At 49.4% G+C, this 18,776-nt stretch overlaps 6 protein-coding genes across 6 annotated transcripts; 4 read left to right on the top strand and 2 right to left on the bottom strand.

The window, feature by feature from the left end:
- Positions 1-2,103: 2,103 nt before the first annotated feature.
- Positions 2,104-2,879, top strand: FIESC28_05133 (uncharacterized protein; the record flags this gene model as incomplete). The annotated part of the gene is made up of 3 exons (XM_031159280.1): positions 2,104-2,151; positions 2,307-2,616; positions 2,713-2,879. The coding sequence occupies 3 exons, from the start codon at positions 2,104-2,106 to the stop codon at positions 2,877-2,879; spliced, it is 525 nt and encodes a 174-aa protein (XP_031016637.1).
- A 497-nt stretch (positions 2,880-3,376) lies between these two features.
- Positions 3,377-5,243, bottom strand: FIESC28_05132 (uncharacterized protein; the record flags this gene model as incomplete). The annotated part of the gene is made up of 4 exons (XM_031159279.1): positions 3,377-3,923; positions 3,974-4,453; positions 5,007-5,096; positions 5,221-5,243. 4 exons carry the CDS (start codon positions 5,241-5,243, stop codon positions 3,377-3,379), a joined length of 1,140 nt encoding a protein of 379 aa, XP_031016636.1.
- An 836-nt stretch (positions 5,244-6,079) lies between these two features.
- FIESC28_05131 (uncharacterized protein) lies at positions 6,080-7,367 on the top strand (the record flags this gene model as incomplete). Its single annotated transcript, XM_031159278.1, has 2 exons — positions 6,080-6,340; positions 6,399-7,367. 2 exons carry the CDS (start codon positions 6,080-6,082, stop codon positions 7,365-7,367), a joined length of 1,230 nt encoding a protein of 409 aa, XP_031016635.1.
- Positions 7,368-8,095: 728 nt separating this feature from the next.
- Positions 8,096-10,008, top strand: FIESC28_05130 (uncharacterized protein; the record flags this gene model as incomplete). The annotated part of the gene is made up of 4 exons (XM_031159277.1): positions 8,096-8,155; positions 8,240-8,370; positions 8,419-9,235; positions 9,286-10,008. The coding sequence occupies 4 exons, from the start codon at positions 8,096-8,098 to the stop codon at positions 10,006-10,008; spliced, it is 1,731 nt and encodes a 576-aa protein (XP_031016634.1).
- Positions 10,009-11,972: 1,964 nt separating this feature from the next.
- Positions 11,973-12,602, top strand: FIESC28_05129 (uncharacterized protein; the record flags this gene model as incomplete). The annotated part of the gene is made up of 1 exon (XM_031159276.1): positions 11,973-12,602. One exon carries the CDS (start codon positions 11,973-11,975, stop codon positions 12,600-12,602), a length of 630 nt encoding a protein of 209 aa, XP_031016633.1.
- Positions 12,603-14,435: 1,833 nt separating this feature from the next.
- On the bottom strand, positions 14,436-15,122 carry FIESC28_05128 (uncharacterized protein; the record flags this gene model as incomplete). Its single annotated transcript, XM_031159275.1, has 2 exons — positions 14,436-14,875; positions 14,930-15,122. 2 exons carry the CDS (start codon positions 15,120-15,122, stop codon positions 14,436-14,438), a joined length of 633 nt encoding a protein of 210 aa, XP_031016632.1.
- Positions 15,123-18,776: the final 3,654 nt, after the last annotated feature.

The following is an 18,776-nucleotide window of genomic DNA, read 5'->3' as shown; positions in this document are numbered from 1 at the left end:
AGGAAGTCGGATTAATGATGATACATCGTGCGGGTCTAGATCTACCTATAATCCCCACCACTTATTTTCAACTTCAAAGATCCCGAGAAAGATCTGAATCATAGAGCCTCCGCATTACGATCCATTCGCAAGGGGTCGAGCAATGCTCAAAACGAAGTTTCGCCGATACTACGAATTCTTGGTGACCTGGGAACGTCAGCGTAGGACAGGCATGTTGTAGCCGAAGATCTGTTATGACGCTCACAACATGCTGGAACAAGGAAACATCTCGTTTCCATCTGGAGGACGAAAAACCGATATGTCTGTATGAGGACTAGTCTGGTCTTGCAAGTGCAATTGAGGTCCTAATCAAGTATATTTTGCGAGGTGGGAATACGGATACTGAAATCTTTGAAGTCAAAGTACTATTCTTGAAGCCAGCTGATGCTGAGATACTTCTGATACTTTGCTTTTCCGGCATAGCAACATGGATTCCCCAGTGTGCAGACCAAGTCGGTAAAATGGCTTGCCATGGTATCATCCGAAGATCATTTTGGATCAAGCGATGCCTGCAGGGCGGCAGTTCCTCATATTACTATTTTTAATATGATTTACTGAAAACTGCTAGCATCACGACCGAGGATATTCAGATGTCATACCATTGTTGTCATGAACATCGGTTCACCCCCATCAGCACTTGGGATCATGGCTTGCTAATTGAAATGGCTTGATCTTGATTTCGACTCGATTCATGACGACAATTGCTATCCCTAACGTGCGAAGAATTCAGCGGTGAAGCAAGGTTGTAAGGGTATATGTCGCCACTTATAGATGGACAAAACTTGTCAGCCACTTAACACTATACCGAAAAGTGCTTCTGAAACGAGTGGCTTTGAGCTGACAGCTGGGCGTACGTTGTTTGAGAAGAAGAAGCTGGGGTTAACCTGGCACTGACGGGTTGCACCGGATGAAAGTTCCGAGATCCAATATTGTTTATCGCTCATCAACAGCAGCCTTCCTTGTGTCAAAGGAATATCGATCTGAAAGGTGCAGTTGAGAGGGATTAATCGAGTATATCGGAAGTCACGGGCGAGCGGCACTTTCACTCTTGCTACAGACTCGTGTATTGTCACTTGGTCCCCACGATGGGTGGCGATTCTCACCGTGCAGTCGTATTCTTTGAGCAACTGATACGTCTCGCCCCGTCAAGTATGATATCGACATGGACAATGCTTGCAACGACGCGGCTCAATTGTGGCTATTCGAGCTTTTCGGTGTACATTTTCAGCGCACCTAACACAACGTCAGTCACCATCACGAAACCTGTCGTGAGATGGATAATTGGATCTTGAAGACGAGTAGACTGGTTGCTTGTGTCGTCGGTCATCTCATTAGTAAGCGTAGATATCGATATGGTCGTGGTGATGTGCTGCGAGCTGTTACACTGATAACCGGTGCTTTCAACGTACACTAGTGATACCACTCGTTATCGCGGATCTCATGACCAGCGTGGATAATCTTGGGATGGTCAACACCATGGACTCGGTTTTAATCACGGCCATACCAGCTATGATACCACAACTCCGTTTGACGATGACTTCTGATCGTGCACCATGGAAGAATGAAGATCGTCCCTCTTCAGCAAACCAGTGCACCGCTCAGGACGCTTGTGTTCTTTTGATAGCGGACTCTCTGTGGTATAGTGCCGGACTTTCGTGCTCTGGTTTGCCTTGTGCTTCCAAATATGTCCCTTTTCGTATTCCTCAGGACGTAGTCGCCTGGTTACACAGGGAGCATCTTGTCCTTTGATTGCAAATATGCTTCGGTAGATGCCCCCAACACAAGGAGAACCATACTACAGAATATCTCATGGGTTACGTGCTGGAACTCGTACATAATTCTCTCAGTGTATCTTCATCCGCACAACACCAGTGACTTGGTCACGAAAGTATATAGATATAATGAGACGAGATAAACAGAAGCCACATGTGCCCTTCTCTATACATCTGATTTCGGAACCCGAACTGCCGGTAGCAGATTCATAAAAAGCCTTCAGAGAGCCCCCGGTCATTCGTATCTAAGTCTGAAGAATGAGACTTGAGACTCAGTCGACACGTTCTCAATATGAAGTTGACTAACTTCCCCGTACTCATTCCTGCATTTACTGCGCAAGTATGTTTGCATACTCATTTTTGCATACCCTATTCCTCGCCTCAATTTTGTGAAACTTGCTTCGAGGCTGGTTCGAGAGTAGATTTAAACACCACCCCTGGTTCAATTACAGTCATGTGAACTGAATTAGCAAGTATCTAATATTCTCATTACAGATCGCTATTAGGGATCCTCTTGTTATAAGTTCCAATCTTGTGAATGTTCCCTTCGTCCCTGATGCGGGCACACTCATCTCGGAACCCGGCTATGAACCTTCTATCGATGCCAAGTTTATTCATGGTAGCGACTTCCTACGGCGTGACCCGGACGGGCAATGGGTAAAGCTTGAAGTTACGAGCGTTGCGCATGATACGTCAGGCTCCACGATGAGATTCAGTTATAATGGTGTCGTGTATATGGAGGGTGATGAAGGAAAGGTAATCCGAGGGGATGCGAATGCTACGACAACTGGGTTTGGAAATGCCTGTGAGTATATCTTTCGCTATAGATAGGAAGCTCATCGCCTCGACTTTCACGTCATGTTTTTGGATTTGACTAGATAACCCATACTGACAAAACCAGTTGTGCAGATTAGGTTCGAAACTGATGCGCCTGGCCTGAAGGTCTTGCAAGATAAACTTTATGTAGGTTCGGGGAGGTTCGCGATCGAGGAAGAAAAGCCTGTCATTGTGGAATACAAAATCAGCGAGGTGAGTGCGAATTGCAACAAGGGATCCAGGACTGGCTGATCATCGACTGGGTGGAATACGGATTGGCTGGAGTGTCAGTCGTGTAATATACGGACAGAGATTTCGTGACACGGTCACTTGCGGGGGATTGTGCTACAAGAGGTTTTTACGTGATAGTGTTCCAATTTTCGAAATATGGTCTTATTGTTTAGGGAACTAGAAACAAGCCTCACTTTGATACAAAAACTGCAAGGCCACCAGTTCCGTGTGTGCCCCGACCTTTGGTCGCCTTCTTTACAGTCAACTCTCTCCACGAAGCACTTTAGTCGAGGCCCCGAAAACTCCTGTCCGCAGCTCTTTGTCGCTGCAGAGATATGCTTTGTCATGTCTCCACCACCTTTCCCATCTGTTTGATCTATTCTCCCAGAGTTCAGATCCAATACATGCCTCATATGTTGTATACAGTTGAATCTATCCATTCGATGGATACACCATCTCGTCTTCTCCGCCGTTTGTGCTACGCTACACGTTCCAGCCACGCCGTTATTCGTCCACGCTTATTGGGGAGCAGTGGAGAGCTGCAGGAGGCGCTCTCCGGCTCGGATATTGGCATACTCATATGCCTTGGACTCGGGAGGGAAGGTTCCATTGGCGGCCCAGAGATCGATCAGGGGCTGCATGGGCTCCAGCTCAGCGGGCTTGAGCATATCCAGGGCGGTAGCAGTCAGCACAAAATGGGAGAAGCAACTGTTGAGCTGCTTCTCAAGGTTGAGGTGGTAGAAGGGCTCAGTGAAGTGAGCCCAGTAAAGATGAGCGTAGACTCGGAACATTTGTCGGAAGATCATCTGGCAGATGTCGACGAACTTGTCGGGGAAACCTGATCGCTTGCCGATATACTCGGGTTCGGTGGGGCTCGATAGCTGTGACAAAGGTGTGGTGGTGATAGAAGGGTTGTGGGAGTACGAGACACCGGAGGGGTCGGTTGGGAAGATGTTGGTGTCGTCAATCTTTCCAGAGATCCATCGCTGCATAAGAGTCATGTACTCATAGGCGGGGAGCTCAACAGGCTCCCTGTTTCGGTTGAGCCAGGTGAAGGAGTGGTTGCTGCCGAGAGTAAGTATATGGGTGATTCATAAAGAGACACAACGACTCACGCTCCGGCTGACATGCGTGGGCAGCTAGTTGCGTTGCAGATAGATGAGCCATCATCTTCCTTCTCATGCAGAACGCGAACAAAGTTCCAGAGGTTACGGTAATGCTCAACAACCTGGTGAGCGATCCATTCGCCTTGCTCAACGGTCTTGGGTCGTGCGCTCAATGTCATAAAGTTACCCTTGACGATGTGCTTAGCGTACTGAGCGTTGAGCCACAGAGGAAGAGGCCGAGGAAGATGATAGGATGAGATGAGGTCGTCGCCGCTCATGACGCCGCTAGATTCGTCCATGCCAATAGTCTGCGCAAGCGAAGGGGAGTTTGGCAGAGGAGGGACTTTAGGAGCCAGGCTAGCTGGGGACTGGTTGCTGTTCCCTTGGAGTGACAGCTCTGGGGGAGGAGGCTGACTGGCGGTAGAACCAGTTGGGCTCTTCTGGGGACCACTACCAGACTTGCCGGAGCCACCTCGGAAACGAGCGTTACTGATGATTGTTAGTGATTGGAAATTAATCAAGATGAGAAGCAAAATAAAGATCAAAATGAGGTAAGTATGAAGATGAAGATGTTGAAAGAACAGGAAAGAGGTCAAAAGAAGTCGAAGAGAGTTAATGTGACAGCACACTATGCTTAGATAGGCGAAATTGGTTGAAACATTACCAGGTCCCGCTCATGATGGCTGCATAAAAGCGGCATGCGTGGCGCCCTGACAAGGGAGATGGGCGGATAGCAGAAAGGGTAAGGGGATAATGATATATAGATGAGAAGCTGCTCATGATATTGAGTCCTCTCTGCTAAAGATTTGGCATCATGAGAAGTGTTGCTAGGGAACTACTACCCCCTGCAAACAGTCCTCAACGATACTTGCAGGGCTTAGAGTGAATCTCCCAACTCATGATGACCCTGGGAAGACATGTCTTGGATGTTGTACCAGGGGACCACATGGTGAGATGGTCCTTTGATATCCCTCGGTAGTTGGCCTGCAACAGAGTGCGCAAGGCATTGGGTTGGGTTCTGAGTGTACCCTTGCACTCGTACAGAGTAGAGTAGAAAGCATCGTGGCTGGTGAAGAGCTCTGTCTGTACCTCTTCAGGGTGTCCATCGAAGATCGACCAGAGGGGAGACTGACTGTAACAGCGGCAGGAGGCAAGCCACACAAAGCTATTGATGCCATACGAAGAGCCAAGACAGGACAAAATGCAGACGAAATGAAGCGAGATGATGAGATACAAGAGATATAAAAGGTACTCACATGCCAGAGAAAAGGTTCGACATGGTTGACAGAAAGGCGGGGTGAAATCGTGAGCGAGAGCGAGAGGCGAAAGAGAAGCAGGCTTCCCAAGCTTGAGGTTTAACGAGCGAGACGTTGATTAGGTAGACGTCGCTATCCTCCTGATAAGGGGCCGAGTGCTGAGTTGAGCTTCGCCGTTAATGTGCCGAGCTTTGTTGTTAGGATGAAGTCCAATATCAAATCCAAATCCCACTCCAATATTACAGTAGCAACGGGACAGGATAGGCGTGATTGAGAAAGGGGGTTTTTGAGGTGTCGGTGTCGGGGCTTGATGAATGGTAGTTCAATCTCTAGCGGCTAAGTACCCCGTAACTTCCACGCTGTAGCAGATGGAGCGCCACACGCTAGCGCATCTCGCTCCCCGCTGGGCACAACCAGCATGGAACCTCCACTCCTTGCTCTCTTTGATGCCCTGCGACTGGCTCTACATGTCACCTGAAGCGCGCCATTCCTGTTTCAGAGCTGTAAAAGGGATTGTTCTGTCGCATCTCCGCCACTTTTTGACATTCTCCTGAGGCTGCACCTCTCTGTAACCTTCTCCACCGACCTGCAACAGCTGGAGAACAGACGAGTTGAAGTGGCTGTTATCTCCTCTAAGTTAGACTAGGTTAGCACTCAAAAGTGGCTGCAAGTGTGGCTGGTGCTACTCCAACCTCAGGCCGGCCTAGAAGAAGCTAAACGGGTCAAAGACTCGAGTCGCGACTGAGCTGAACTGCAAGCATATTCCTTTGTGCGCGCAAACACCAACCACTTTTTCCATTCCTCTTTTCAATTGCTTTACCCACGCTCCCTTTACACGAACAATCACATAAAGTACATCATGTCCGACTCAGACGGAATAATTGAGCCTATTGATGATGGAGGCGATGACCTTTTTGGCGACGAGGGCGACGATGATATTGTACCTACCAAGGAGGAGTCAGTCAATGAGGATGATGAGCTCGCCTCGGACCCAGAAGGCGACACCTACGCGCGGTACCGTAATGACGATGAAGACCAAGCACAACTAGAGACTAAGGAGCGTGCTGTCCAAACTGTCACGACCTACCGGCATCGAACTCCCAAACCTAAAGACGGCGCGGTATGTGCTATCTTGCTTCGCGCAACATTTGAGGCGCTTACTGATCTTGATCCTCCAGCTGCGAGTTCTTCGCGTTCCCAAGTTCATGAAAATCATGCCTGAAGAGTACAACCCCGATACATTCCAACCAACCGAATTCGATATCGCCAATGCCAAATCTGAACATCCCAAACACGTCGCTCGAGTTCGAAGAGATCATGGCACCGGCGAGCTGAAAAGCAACACAAACGTCTTCCACTGGAGCGATGGATCGGTGACAATCTCTGTTGGAGGGGAGCACTACGAAGTTAACAGAAAGGCACTTGCTCCACCACCGGATAAGCCATACAACGAGGTTCAAGATGGACACTATTATGCCGCCGCCGCCGAGTTGCACAGTAATATCCTGATGACGGTCGGACATATCACAGAGCAATACAACGTTCGACCCAACAAGGCCGTTGGAGACGATGCGCTGTCCCGTCTCGCCGAGAGAATGGCAAGCGCCAGCAAGCCTGCGAACTCAACAGACATGATCATCAGGACTACCCGCGATCCTGAACTCCAGAAGAAGCAGGCTGAGCTGGCTGAAAAGGAGAGAATGAAGGCCCAGCGAAGACGCGAAAATGCCGAGGCTAAGATGGTGAGCGGCGTGGGCAGATCTTCTGGGCGTGGAGGAGGACTCTCGATTGGTGATCTTGAAGGAGGATCTCGAGGCGCAGGAGGATCTCGCAAACGTGGCGCACCTGGTGCAGGCAAGCCTAGGAGGCGACGAGATGAGGAGTCCGATGAGGATCTTGAGGAGGCAGTCGGTCGCCACGAAGGCTACTCACTCGATGATGGCTTCATTGTTGGTAGCGACGATGAGGAAATGGATAGCCAAGCTGCTGATGACGATGAGGAAGAGCTCCTCGACGATGACGAGGACGAGAAGCCTCGGTCCAAGCGACAGAGGACGAAGGAGCGTAGCGAAGACGAAGGTAGCGACGTCGAACAGATGGCAGGACGATCTCGCCGGAGAAATGTCATTGACGACGACGACGATTAGATTGGAAGTTCTTACGGGAGTTGGGAAAAGGCATCAAGATATTGGTTGCACAACAAGTAAAACGAAACTATTGCTGTATAATATGGTGTTTTTAAAATAGTCTGACTTGGGCAGACTACCACCGACCGGTACAATGGTAGTCTAGCATAGTCCAGGCACAATGGCTCTTCATTAACTTACTTAGACTTTGGGGATCGGCAGAGAGCGAAGCTATTTACATGAATCTTACCTTTTTGCGTGCCTGGTCCCGTATATCATTTGCAACTGGAAGATCAACAACAGTGAACTGCAACTTCGATTCTGTTAATTATCAGCTTATATCTCCTAATCGCCTCCCTTACATATGGCATGTGAGTGTGGCTCAATAGCTAGGATTCCATGTCTAAGACTCTTGGTGATCTCATTGGCAATCACATGCCGATTTAGCGCACCGTAGGTGAACCAGGTACTTTGTTGAACAGGCTGCGGGGAGCTCCACGAAACCCAACAACACCAACCTACCTTACATATTCATCCTGTAAAACAATTCCTTATCTTTTTTATTATAGAGCTCAACTCCCTATAAAACTCCTCGCGCCGGCCCTGAGAGCCGTATATATAGCCCATGTCGATCGACTAGTACAAGGTACATTGGCCGCGCGTGATCTCGTCGCGCTCACAACCACAGACTTGACCCAATCTCCTGTAAATGGTGCTTGTGCTTGTGATCGGCCCTCGGTAACGCGATAATGGGGGTGGTAGTCACCGTCTGGGGTGTCGTCGTGGATGTGGCCAGCTTCTGGCAGAGGGTAAGTCATGTCATGTTCATGTCTCCTTTCCAAGGATACACCTACGCGTGAGGTTATCGTGTCCAACTAACCATGTCCTTACAGAAGCTACGGACCTGGTACACGCGCAAAAGCCCTGTTGAGCTATGGCTGGATCTGTTGAGAACAGCTGAAGTTTTTGAGGACTGGGAAGAAGCTGCGCTGCATCTGGATAATCTGCTTGGTCTTGACTTATGGTACGTATAGCCTTCGTCCCCATGCGACTCTCACTAACACGGCTATAGGAGGAATAACCCAGCTTCTAAATACTATGACTGGAGACTCATTGCAGAACGTCTTGACTCCCTTGCGACTGCACGGGAAGATGCCAACTTTCAGCAACTCGTCAATTTATTGAGATCCGGTCTTGTTCGGAACCTGGGCAACATCACCTCACCCAAGCTCTACAACCGATCCTTTGCCGGCACCAAGTATCTTATAGAAGAATACATCACCCAGATCGCTGAAGCAGTGGAGGATATACGTGCTCTTCCTACAACGCCATCCGCCATGCATGGCGCTGGGCCATCGTTGACAACGCAGATGAAGCTAGACTGTATACATGATACACGGCAAGCTTTCGGGAGAAGCACCCTCGTCCTACAAGGCGGTGCCATATTTGGCATGTGTCATCTTGGCGTTGTGAAAGCTCTCTTCTTACGCGGTCTACTTCCTCGCATCATCACCGGCACAGCTACGGGCGCCTTGATTGCGGCTTTGGTTGCGATTCACACCGAAGAAGAGCTCCCAGCGGTCTTGAGTGGCGATGGCATCGACCTCTCGGCCTTTGCACCCAAAGTCGGGACTGAGAATGGTGAGATGTCAACATTTCGAGCTTTCCAGTCACGGTGGGCCACTTTACTGCGGAGGATTAAACGTTTCTCCAAAGAAGGTTACTTCCTTGATGTGACTGTCTTGGAAGAGTGCGTGAGAGCCAATGTTGGTGATCTTACGTTCGAGGAAGCCTACAACCGTAGCAAAAGGGTACTGAACATCACAGTTGCGACAGAGGGGCAGGGAGGTGTACCGACGCTGCTCAACTATCTCACTGCGCCTAATGTGGTATGTTATTGATGTCTGTGTCGGTGATGAGACCTGCTAATTTGTGGTAGTTGATCTGGACAGCTGCTGTGGCGTCGAATGCTTCATCACCTTCACTTTACGGCCACCGCAAGACGACGATGCTCTGTAAAGATGCTCATGGCAACATTGTACCTTGGGCGCCGGCCAACACCATCGACTTTCGACACTGGACACATACCTCATACTCTGATCGGGACTCACCTCTAAGACGCATTGCCGAACTCTTCAACGTTAACCATTTCATCGTCAGCCAAGCTCGACCATACTTAATACCTTTTATCCAGTCTGACATGCATGGGCCATCCCTGGTCGAGTCACGGAGCAAAACTACACAAGTCTCTGCTTTCTTGGTACGCATGGTCGGGCTGGAGATACGACACCGCCTCAGCCAACTGGACACGCTCAACCTCCTTCCAACGGGTATCCGCCGCTTTTTAGTAGATGAGCAAGTCCCGGCGGCTTCGATGGTCCTTGTGCCGGAAGTGACAGCCGGAGACTTTGTACGACTGCTGGAAACGCCGACTAGAGAAACCCTCAACTACTGGGTTCTCAGGGGCGAACGAAGCGTGTGGCCTGCCGTAGCTGCCCTACGAATTAGATGTGCCGTGGAGAACGAGCTCGACAGGTCTTACCAAGTGGTGAGAAAGTTCAAGGCCCCCGGTCTGAGACGAAAGGGGAGCATGGCAGCTAGTATGGAGGCTGAGAGGAGAGAGCGTAATGGTCAGTTTGGTACGGATGTCAGTCCAAGTTGAATATTGTTTACCGAAAGGCGCAGAGGCATGGAAGCATCGATAAAGATCAGCACTTTTTTTCCATCAGTTTTGTTCTCATTACTTTGCTTTTTCAAGTACACAGGTTGCTAGAGAGTATACAGCAAGCACGTTTTAGTCATAGGAGGAGTTTTAATTGATTCCATCTTGTAGGCGCACTTTCAGGTCACTGTTTCCTTTCCCTCATCACCATAGTGATCACCATTTGGAGGAAGCCAAATATCTCTAATTCGTTTATTGGCTCAGGCATAGAGGAAGAAGCTGCCATGCATACAGCTAGGTACCTTACTCTGTCAAGATAAGGGACCTATATAAAACTGTGCAGTTGTGTCTATCACAAACGAAGCTTAAGCTGTCTCAACAATCTTAACCCGTTAGTTGCAGTAACGCAATACATCAAGTTACACTGTTCGACTTTTTGCTCGATATCACTTCAACAGGACTCTTGTATCAACTTACCCCAATGGAATTGGGCCGCAAACGAACTGGATAACTGCAGAGTGGCAACCACCGTAAACGACCTTGTCTACTGGGACTCATTCAACCCTCCAGTATATCATCATCTGGTTACATGGCCACGAAAGCGTGCAAGACGTCCTAGACATCATCCCGACTCTTGCTTCTCAAGGACCAGGGAAACTTAGAGATCGCAAAGACATCTCTCACCTCATCCCTAACTTTCAGTCTGGCAAATGGTGAAGTTTTCCTCGCAGACGCCCCAAGGGAAAGGAGGAGTGGGATGAGGTCCTGTATGTTGTAGAGCAACTCGGTGGTCTTATCGACAACGCGGCGAAGATCGATGGGGGAGGAAACATTATCCTGTGGGTTTTGTCAGGGCTCTGCCATCGATATGATGTACCCGCTAGTAACTGATCAGCCTTTGTGTGCCTTCTACTCTCACAGAGGGTATATGCTCTTTGAGGACGACGTGCTGTCGGGCGATGGACCTGGAGATCAGTCAAAACCCAAGCTTGAACAACTCACAACCTGGATCGTGTTCGAAGCTTGGATGCGTATCAACGTCTAATAGATTTGGGGTTGAACGTGGTATATCCTAAAGACAGATGTACCAAGAATGATGCAATAGATTGCTTTATCTTTATGATAGAATACACCAAGATTGGGCTTTGGGAGGAGGCAAGTTCGTCGCAACCGGATCCTTCTCCTGTTGACGTCGGTACTCAGTTGTCTCACGCTGAAAACAAAAACGTCATCACAGAAAGCCCCAAAGGCGATGCGCAGCTCTCGACAGTCACGAGACCTGACCTGACATTGTCATTACAAGCTTCTTCCTTTCCCAAAATAGACCTCCTCTATCAAACGGGGCGTCAAAGGAAAGTGAGGCGATTGAGTTTTGACAGGTAATCGTGAATTCTTGTCTAGGGCCAAATGGGTTAGAGGAGGCTCTGCCATGCGATAATGGCACCACTTCTCAAACACAACTACACTAAGAGTCGTGTGTTGCTAACGAGAGTACACGAGTTTCCGTGTGGCACTCTCACGATAAGACTTGTCCTCCGCGTACTGGGAATATAGGGCTGTCGGATCGAGACTGTTCTATTGTACTTCGACCAGTGGGAGAGGGCACCACAGCCATTATCATGACATCTTGATTTGACTGACGAATGGTGAGGTTTTGGGAACTGGCTAATGCAGAGACGGTTCTTTTGGAGTTCAAAAGGCCTGGCCTCACCCGCCTCGCCGGGTCAGTCCCTACGTAGCATCGTTCAGTTCAGTTCAGTCTGTATCAACGCAACGTCCTGGCTGTTCTACATCTTACACTGGCCAAACTTGCACGGTGATTGTTATTCTAGTATCACACCCAGCTCCGACGCGCACACATAGAGCAACCTTACACTGCATTATCCTCCGTATATCAGTGAGGAGTTAGAGTCTCGCCTCATTTCTCCCTAAACTGAAACACTTACCAGACTCTCTCTATCGTCATGGACATATTCGATAACCACGAAAACAGTTCTGAATCCTCTATATCCCTTGCCTCCTCAATCTTTACTCAGGACCTGGAGCGGTTCAGCACCTACGGTTTTGATTCTGATGTCCCTGATGATGCGGACGGGGATATAGATGATGACCATCAGCCTTACGGTCCTCCTACCTATTCATCATTGATGCTCGAGAATGCCACCGTCCGCTCCGATGCCGACTTCTTCTCCGTGACCGGCTGGACAACAGCAACAGTCGGGTCTTCGACCGATTCCACCTCCGAAACAAGATGCCCCGCTCCGGGCTCCGTGTCGGCCTCAGTCTCGGCTTCGGTCTCGATGGCCGATCTGACGGCGTCCACATCCCGCCTGGATCTCCAAGTCCAGGATCCCCGGCCTTCTTCGTCAATGACCAGTTCCAGTCCTGGTCCCAGCTTGCACGTGGTTGGCCGTGCTTCTGACATTTCTGCCAACGCTGATTCCTTGTTCAACTCCAATTTTGATTCCAACGCCAGCTCCAACTCCAACTACGGATACACCTTTGATCAAGGACTTTGTGGTATCGGAGCTTGGGCAGACATTGCAACGAGCCCATTCGTCGCCAAAATGAAGCGAATCACTCCGCGACAATGATGATTTCATGTTCCTTATTTTTCCTTGGTTACTGGACTATGCCTTGAGACAAACAGCATCAAGGAATGTCGCCGAGTATGGATCACCCTTGTTTGCTTTTTTCATGTCGGCAGTCGCTCTCTCATTTTAATTCAATTTCATCTCATCCCATCTTTCCCAGACGAACGGGAGGCTGCGCTGTTTCATCTACAGTATCTTCCCATATTCTTACCCTCTTTTCATCTGAACATATGTGCAATGATGCAGAGTAATACCGAAATGTTTTATGTCCCCCGCGCTCATTCTTTTTTGTGTTTCCCAAGGCTTTGTCTTGAACTAAACTAAACCCCCGGCGATATTCTGATAGTCGCTCGTTTCAAAGAGTCAAAGACACAGCCACAAAGAGATGGAATGTTTGCTGGTGCAAGGGGCCTTGCACCGGATCAGATCAGATCAGTCACTGTAGATCAAAGATCAGATCGGTCACACCGGAAGAGACAGTCAAAGAGACGAAAAGCGAAAAGCGAAAAGCGAAAAACTTGCAAACTTGTTCATTCATTGATTCTCCCTTTTTCCCCACGCGAATTGATATCCTTGAAATGTAACACAAACCCGTTAATCAAACTGTCAAGGGAAACGATCAGCGTTTACAATTCCAAACCTGTTTGCTCAGACTCAGAGTAGTAATTAATCAAATCCCATGACACACCGCATGCGCAAGTCCTACAAGCAGTGACTGTAAAAAGACGCAATATCGGTCCTCTTGTCTCAAGTCATGTACACGCGTACTATAGAGCCTAAAGTGAAGACCTTGTAGCGAGCGAGCATCTAATTACCGGCGTGCGACGAGTTTCGGACAATTGCCTGGGGGTGTTGTGTAAACTAGGTAAACTGCAAAGGCGGTGATCGATCTAATGGATGGATACTGAATGAATCGCATAAAGTTGACATGGAATATTCCGAGGCGGCATAACGAAATCTCGGTGTTAAACGGAACAGGCGATATCCGGAACCATAAAAAATAGAGGACGCGGCAATTCCTCACTCTATGATGCCGGCTCTTGCTTCGGCTGTCTCGTGACAACAAAGATCCCTCAGATGAATGATTGCCCGATGCAGAACATGTCCACTGATATCATACACTTGTATAGCAGGGAATAACCCCCTACCATGGGTTGAGGGTTGCATATTACCCGCCCGGCCAAGGGATCGGTTTGCAGTAGTCGAGCCGTTGAGTTGTGCTTCTGAAACAGCAATTGGGCCGCGAATGCATGGGGGGGACCTGGACAGATCAGACCGGGAACCTGCATAAGGGAGTGGAGAGCAAGATGAATTCGGACGACGCAGATGCAACTCGCAATCTAATTGAAAGAGTAAGAGATAGGGAAGAAAAACCAATGCGTCTCTTCTCCACAGACAATCAAACATGACATCAGAAGCTTAAATTGAAGGAGGTGACATGAGAACCTTCTAAGATGGAGACCAACTCAGATCCAGTGAATAAGATATCACCATCAATGATCCTCAATCCTAGTATCCGCCTGCATGAAACATGAAGAGTCACAACAAAGTTCACAATTCACAGAACCAATAGAGAAAGGAATATTGTAAAAAAGCAGACCAACTTTGAGTCTAATTGAGTTCTAAATACCTGGCTCTGGCTCTCGATCCCTCCCAGATAAGCCATTGCAGGCCTCATCGTAGGATACAGCCGGCCGTGACGCCTCATGGGTAACCGGAAACGAATAAACAAAGGCCATCATTAAAGTAGAATTATACACCGAAAACTTGAATCTCATCAAACCACTCTTCTCATCCCACGTATTATGCGTGCAGAACAATCATGTCCATAACTTAGTTAAGGTAAACCATGGCCATGGCGGCACCGGCAATGAGAGCCAGAGAAGAGGTCATGCGGGTAGCACCGCTGACGGGGACCTCAGGGACACCGGTCTGGCCGGGGGCACCACCGGTCTTGCTGGGGGTAGCAACGGGGGTGGTGGCGTTCTTGGGAGGAGTGACGGGAGCGTGGGTAGGGATGATGGGCTTGTCGGCAGTGGTGGTCTCGACAGGCTTGGTAGCAAGAGTGGTGGCCTGCTCAGTGGTGGCAGCAGCAGTGGTCTCAACAGCGGACTTGGTAGCGGACTTGGTGGCGGAGGGAGCGTCGTAAGAACCCTCGTAAGAGAACTGCTCGCTGTAGTTGATCTCGCCAGCAGAGTCGGTGATCTTGAAGTTGTAGGTGTCCGAGGGGAGCTGAGAAGGAGTGAAGGTGAAAGAGTCACCCTCAGCGGAGCCTGTGGCGCGTTAGTATGTGATTCAAGGGCAGTCAAGATTAGTCTGAGACATACTGGTCAGGGTCTTGTAGTCCTTAAGATCAGTGGACTCTCCGTTCTGGAGGACAATGGTGCAGCCAGAGTCACAGCCGGAGAATCGGATGGTGTAGGGCTGGCCCTCGGTGAGGTCGAACTGGGTGTTGAGGAAAGCAGGCTGAGCCAGGGCCATGGAGGCGAAGGCAGCAACGGTAGCGAAAGTGGTCTTCATTTTGAAGGTTGGGTAGTTTGTGATTGAAAGAATGACTGAGTTATTACTATCAGTCAAGTTAGTGAGATGTTTCAGTTTGTGATGTTTCGATAAAGCGTGAATAGTAGCGAGACTATGAGCAATAGCGCGAGTGATGTGATGATGTTGTGGTAGCGAAGTTGCATTGGCAAGGCTGAGCACGAGTCGATATATAAACAAACGACTCGCTTCGCTTCGCAGGCAGCATCGATGTTGCCGGTGTTGAATCACTAGCACTTGCTTTCACTGTCGACTGCCAGTGCCGGCAGGTGCCAACGGTTCCTTCCTGGTGATATCGACGGCTGCTGCCATTGCACTGCAAGTGCCCATCACTTCCAGCTCCATAGGGGGAACGAGAGTGTGGTTGTATGCGTCTGCTCCCTCAAGGGGCAAGTGAAGGCTGAGAGTGGTATCAACTTACATTAAGGTAGTAGTAAGAGGCACAACGAGGTAGCGATTGACTGATGAGCTGCGTTGATAGAGAAGAAGAAAAAAGAGGGAGAATGAAGCGGAGGAGGGAGGCTTATTATAATGAAGGGAACTGTGAGCTAGTGACAATAGAATGTCAATAATAAAGGGGATACCTTAGAATGCTCGCTCCGTGATCAAACGCTACGCAACCTAGACCTGGACTACGCTATTCTACGGATACCAACCTAATCCCACGAGACCTTGGGTATCCCCATCCCACACAAGCTAACAAACCAGGTCAGTGGAGGTGGAGGCTAATCAGAATGAAAGGGGGGTGTGATCAAAGGCCAAGAAAGGATGGAGGTGTGAGGGACCGAGTGAGGCGTAGCAAAGCATTGCATCCCCCAATCCAATATCCATTATCCCATAGCAGTAGAGTATCCGTACAGCAGCCATAGCCCGTAGCTGGAGCCAACTGCAGTACATTGCTCTTGCCGGGATTGCTCTTCCTCCTTCTCCTTTCTCTCTGTGCTTCCTTCCCCCTTCGCTTCAGGTTCTTTGCACTTGCACTTGCACTTGACCATGGTCCCTGCGTTCTTTCACCAACAAGTGGATGCTACCCTGAGACACCCTGTCAATACCTCTGCTTGGCCCTAGAAGCTCATGCCTTGATTGCTTGGCCCATTTCGCTACATCATCACATTCCATCCACTGGCAGGCCAGCCACGGCCTTGCAATACCCGAACCAGAACGGATCATGTCAGATCCCTGCTAAGGAAATTAGCCATGCAGGCCTGGCGTGCCAGAGCCTTACCCTTTGTGGCGCTCCCATCACTGCGCTCTGCGCTGCCGCTGCGTAGTCTTCCCTCCTTCAGGCCCAAGGATCTTCCAGCTCCACCTGCAGGACCAACTAACAACCTCTCGGAGTGCGGTGCCTGGCAGCCAAAGCGGGCACGCGCCCATCAATCCATTAGCGACCTGCGGCCTCGATCCATCACAATTTGACTCTTTCGCCCGAGCCTTAGCCTTGCCCCCCGGCTACCTCTCTACTACTACTGTACATACCTGCAATGCTTCGCTATCGGCGGTCACCTTCTGACGTTAGTTAGTGCTGCATATCACCAAACCAAACGGGAGATTCCAATCCGTTCGGTCATGAGTCGAGCGTTGATCCATGCGTATCTCTGCGACTTACCAAATCCTCAATCGATCCGACCGCAACCCCGTGCTGGTCAAGGGTTTGTTGTCAGCCTTGCCTTAGTCTGGCAACTGGTCACGGCGCGCTTCTCCGGCGTATACCGGAGGTGGTTGCACCTGTTCTGGGGGCGAAGTTGTGCCTGTACCTCGGTGGTTGAAAAGTTGAGTGCGCAGAGCTTCGCTGACAATATTACATGACCAGTATACTAGAATTCCAGTGAGTCACTTGCTTGTTTTATTTCGCGCTCTAAGCTCATTAGTTCATGTTTCTGGCACCCACTAGCCTACCCTACTGCACTTTTAGCAGCGATAGCCGCCATGATTTTAAGTTACCACCCTAGACAAGCTGTCGTAAGCTTTCCCGATGCAATGCGATCCAGCAAGATAACCGTGTCTTTGTTCTGCTATGTATTGCCTTGGTGAGTTGAGCCGTGGGTTGTCAAGCAAATCGGCAGGCTCAACATCACTTGTTAGCAGACATGTGGCTACTGGAACGAAGGCATAGCAAGTTCCCATCGGCTATCATCATGTCAGTACATATCCGTACAAGCGAGTGTTTTCACCCTATAACACTATCTATTAAATCCTGATAGGAGGGCCGACGATAGCGGAGATCAAGACCCTTGTGGGTTGTGGCCAACGGTTCTCAACACCCGGGAAATTTCAGCATGTCGGCTGCTGCCATTATCGATCCTCTTTTCCTCCACGGGGGTCTGGATGCTTGCCGCTATTGGAAACTTGGCCTGCCTGATGAACTAACCTTTCCTTATCGGGTACCACTTTAATGACTTTGCCCCCCTGGCTTGTCAATAGTTCCAATCGCCAGCTTCAATCGCGTCCTTTCCCTGCAAGCACTTGAGATTATTCTAAAATGACTCTTGCAGGTTTTCCTTGAGAATATTGATGAAGGGGGCGTTCTGGGCATTACTGGCTTCGAATCAAATTCTGCGTTGCTGCTCGCAGAGATCAGATTCTACCATCTCAGGCGCCTACAGCGCATCATCCGTCGATAGTCATTCCCGAAAGTGCATCCAATGATTTAGCTGCAAATTAGTGTGAATCACTGCCCGTTGATGGCGTACGCCATAGCTGCGTTGCCGTAGCTGAACGTTGGGCAAAATAGACAACAAACAGACAGACCATTCATGCATGCCCGGCCCAGATTACATGCCATTGCAGCATTGGCATACAATCTATTACAGCAGGGCAGATATGTCGCTGATAGCATCATCAGGCTTCTTTCTCTCAACATGTACAAGCACTCGCATTACGGTTCAAGCTTTCAAGGTAGCGAGAGAACTAACATTGCAATACATTCCATAAGACTTGGCATGGCTTCAGGGCATTGAGGAAGGACAACTACGCAAGAGCATTCGTACTATGCATTCTTCCCATAAACCCAATACCATTGTGCCGCCTCGCTGGTGGGATAGCGTACTACCCAGCCTTCTTCTGCAACACTAGCATGAACCGATGATGTGGTTTGTTGACCCCCGCACCCGTTTCCGGATCGGTATGTTTATTGTTGACGTTGCTTTTGTGGCTTGAAAAATTGTCGGGAGCTTGGAGTGTTATTCGTCATGGCTAATACGAGTGCATTCCGTCGTCTTCAGCACACCTTCAGGCAGGAGGCTTGGAACACACAGAAGCACCAAGAGTATGAATGGTGTAGGGCAACTGTCCATCATCGGTCAGTCCTGATGGTCTAGGCCTTACCACAGCTCGAGAGGTCCCTGCAATGAGCGGCTACTGCTTTCTCTTACAATCGCTAGTTTGACATCGCCGCAGTGCGTCCTACGAGTCCTTCCTATACATCAAAACATGGGGCTGAGAGTAAACGCACAGCCTTGTAGGCTGAGACAGGAGTTGTTTTTACCCACTGACTGTCTCGTCTTTCTCTTGTCTATGAGTTTATTGATCTTTAGAAACACCGGTCAACTTACAAAGTACGTGCGGTGTAAGTGAATCACGTCAGGGCACTTGGACAATGCATGAGAGTTTAGCCTGCTTTCCAGGGTTGACAGACAA

Source organism: Fusarium coffeatum, assembly GCF_003316985.1.
Source record: "Fusarium coffeatum strain FIESC_28 chromosome Unknown BRIP53273_contig_111, whole genome shotgun sequence".
Taxonomy (NCBI): Eukaryota; Fungi; Ascomycota; class Sordariomycetes; order Hypocreales; family Nectriaceae; genus Fusarium; species Fusarium coffeatum.
Note: the sequence above shows the minus strand (reverse complement) of the source record. Positions and strands in the feature narration are given on the sequence as shown.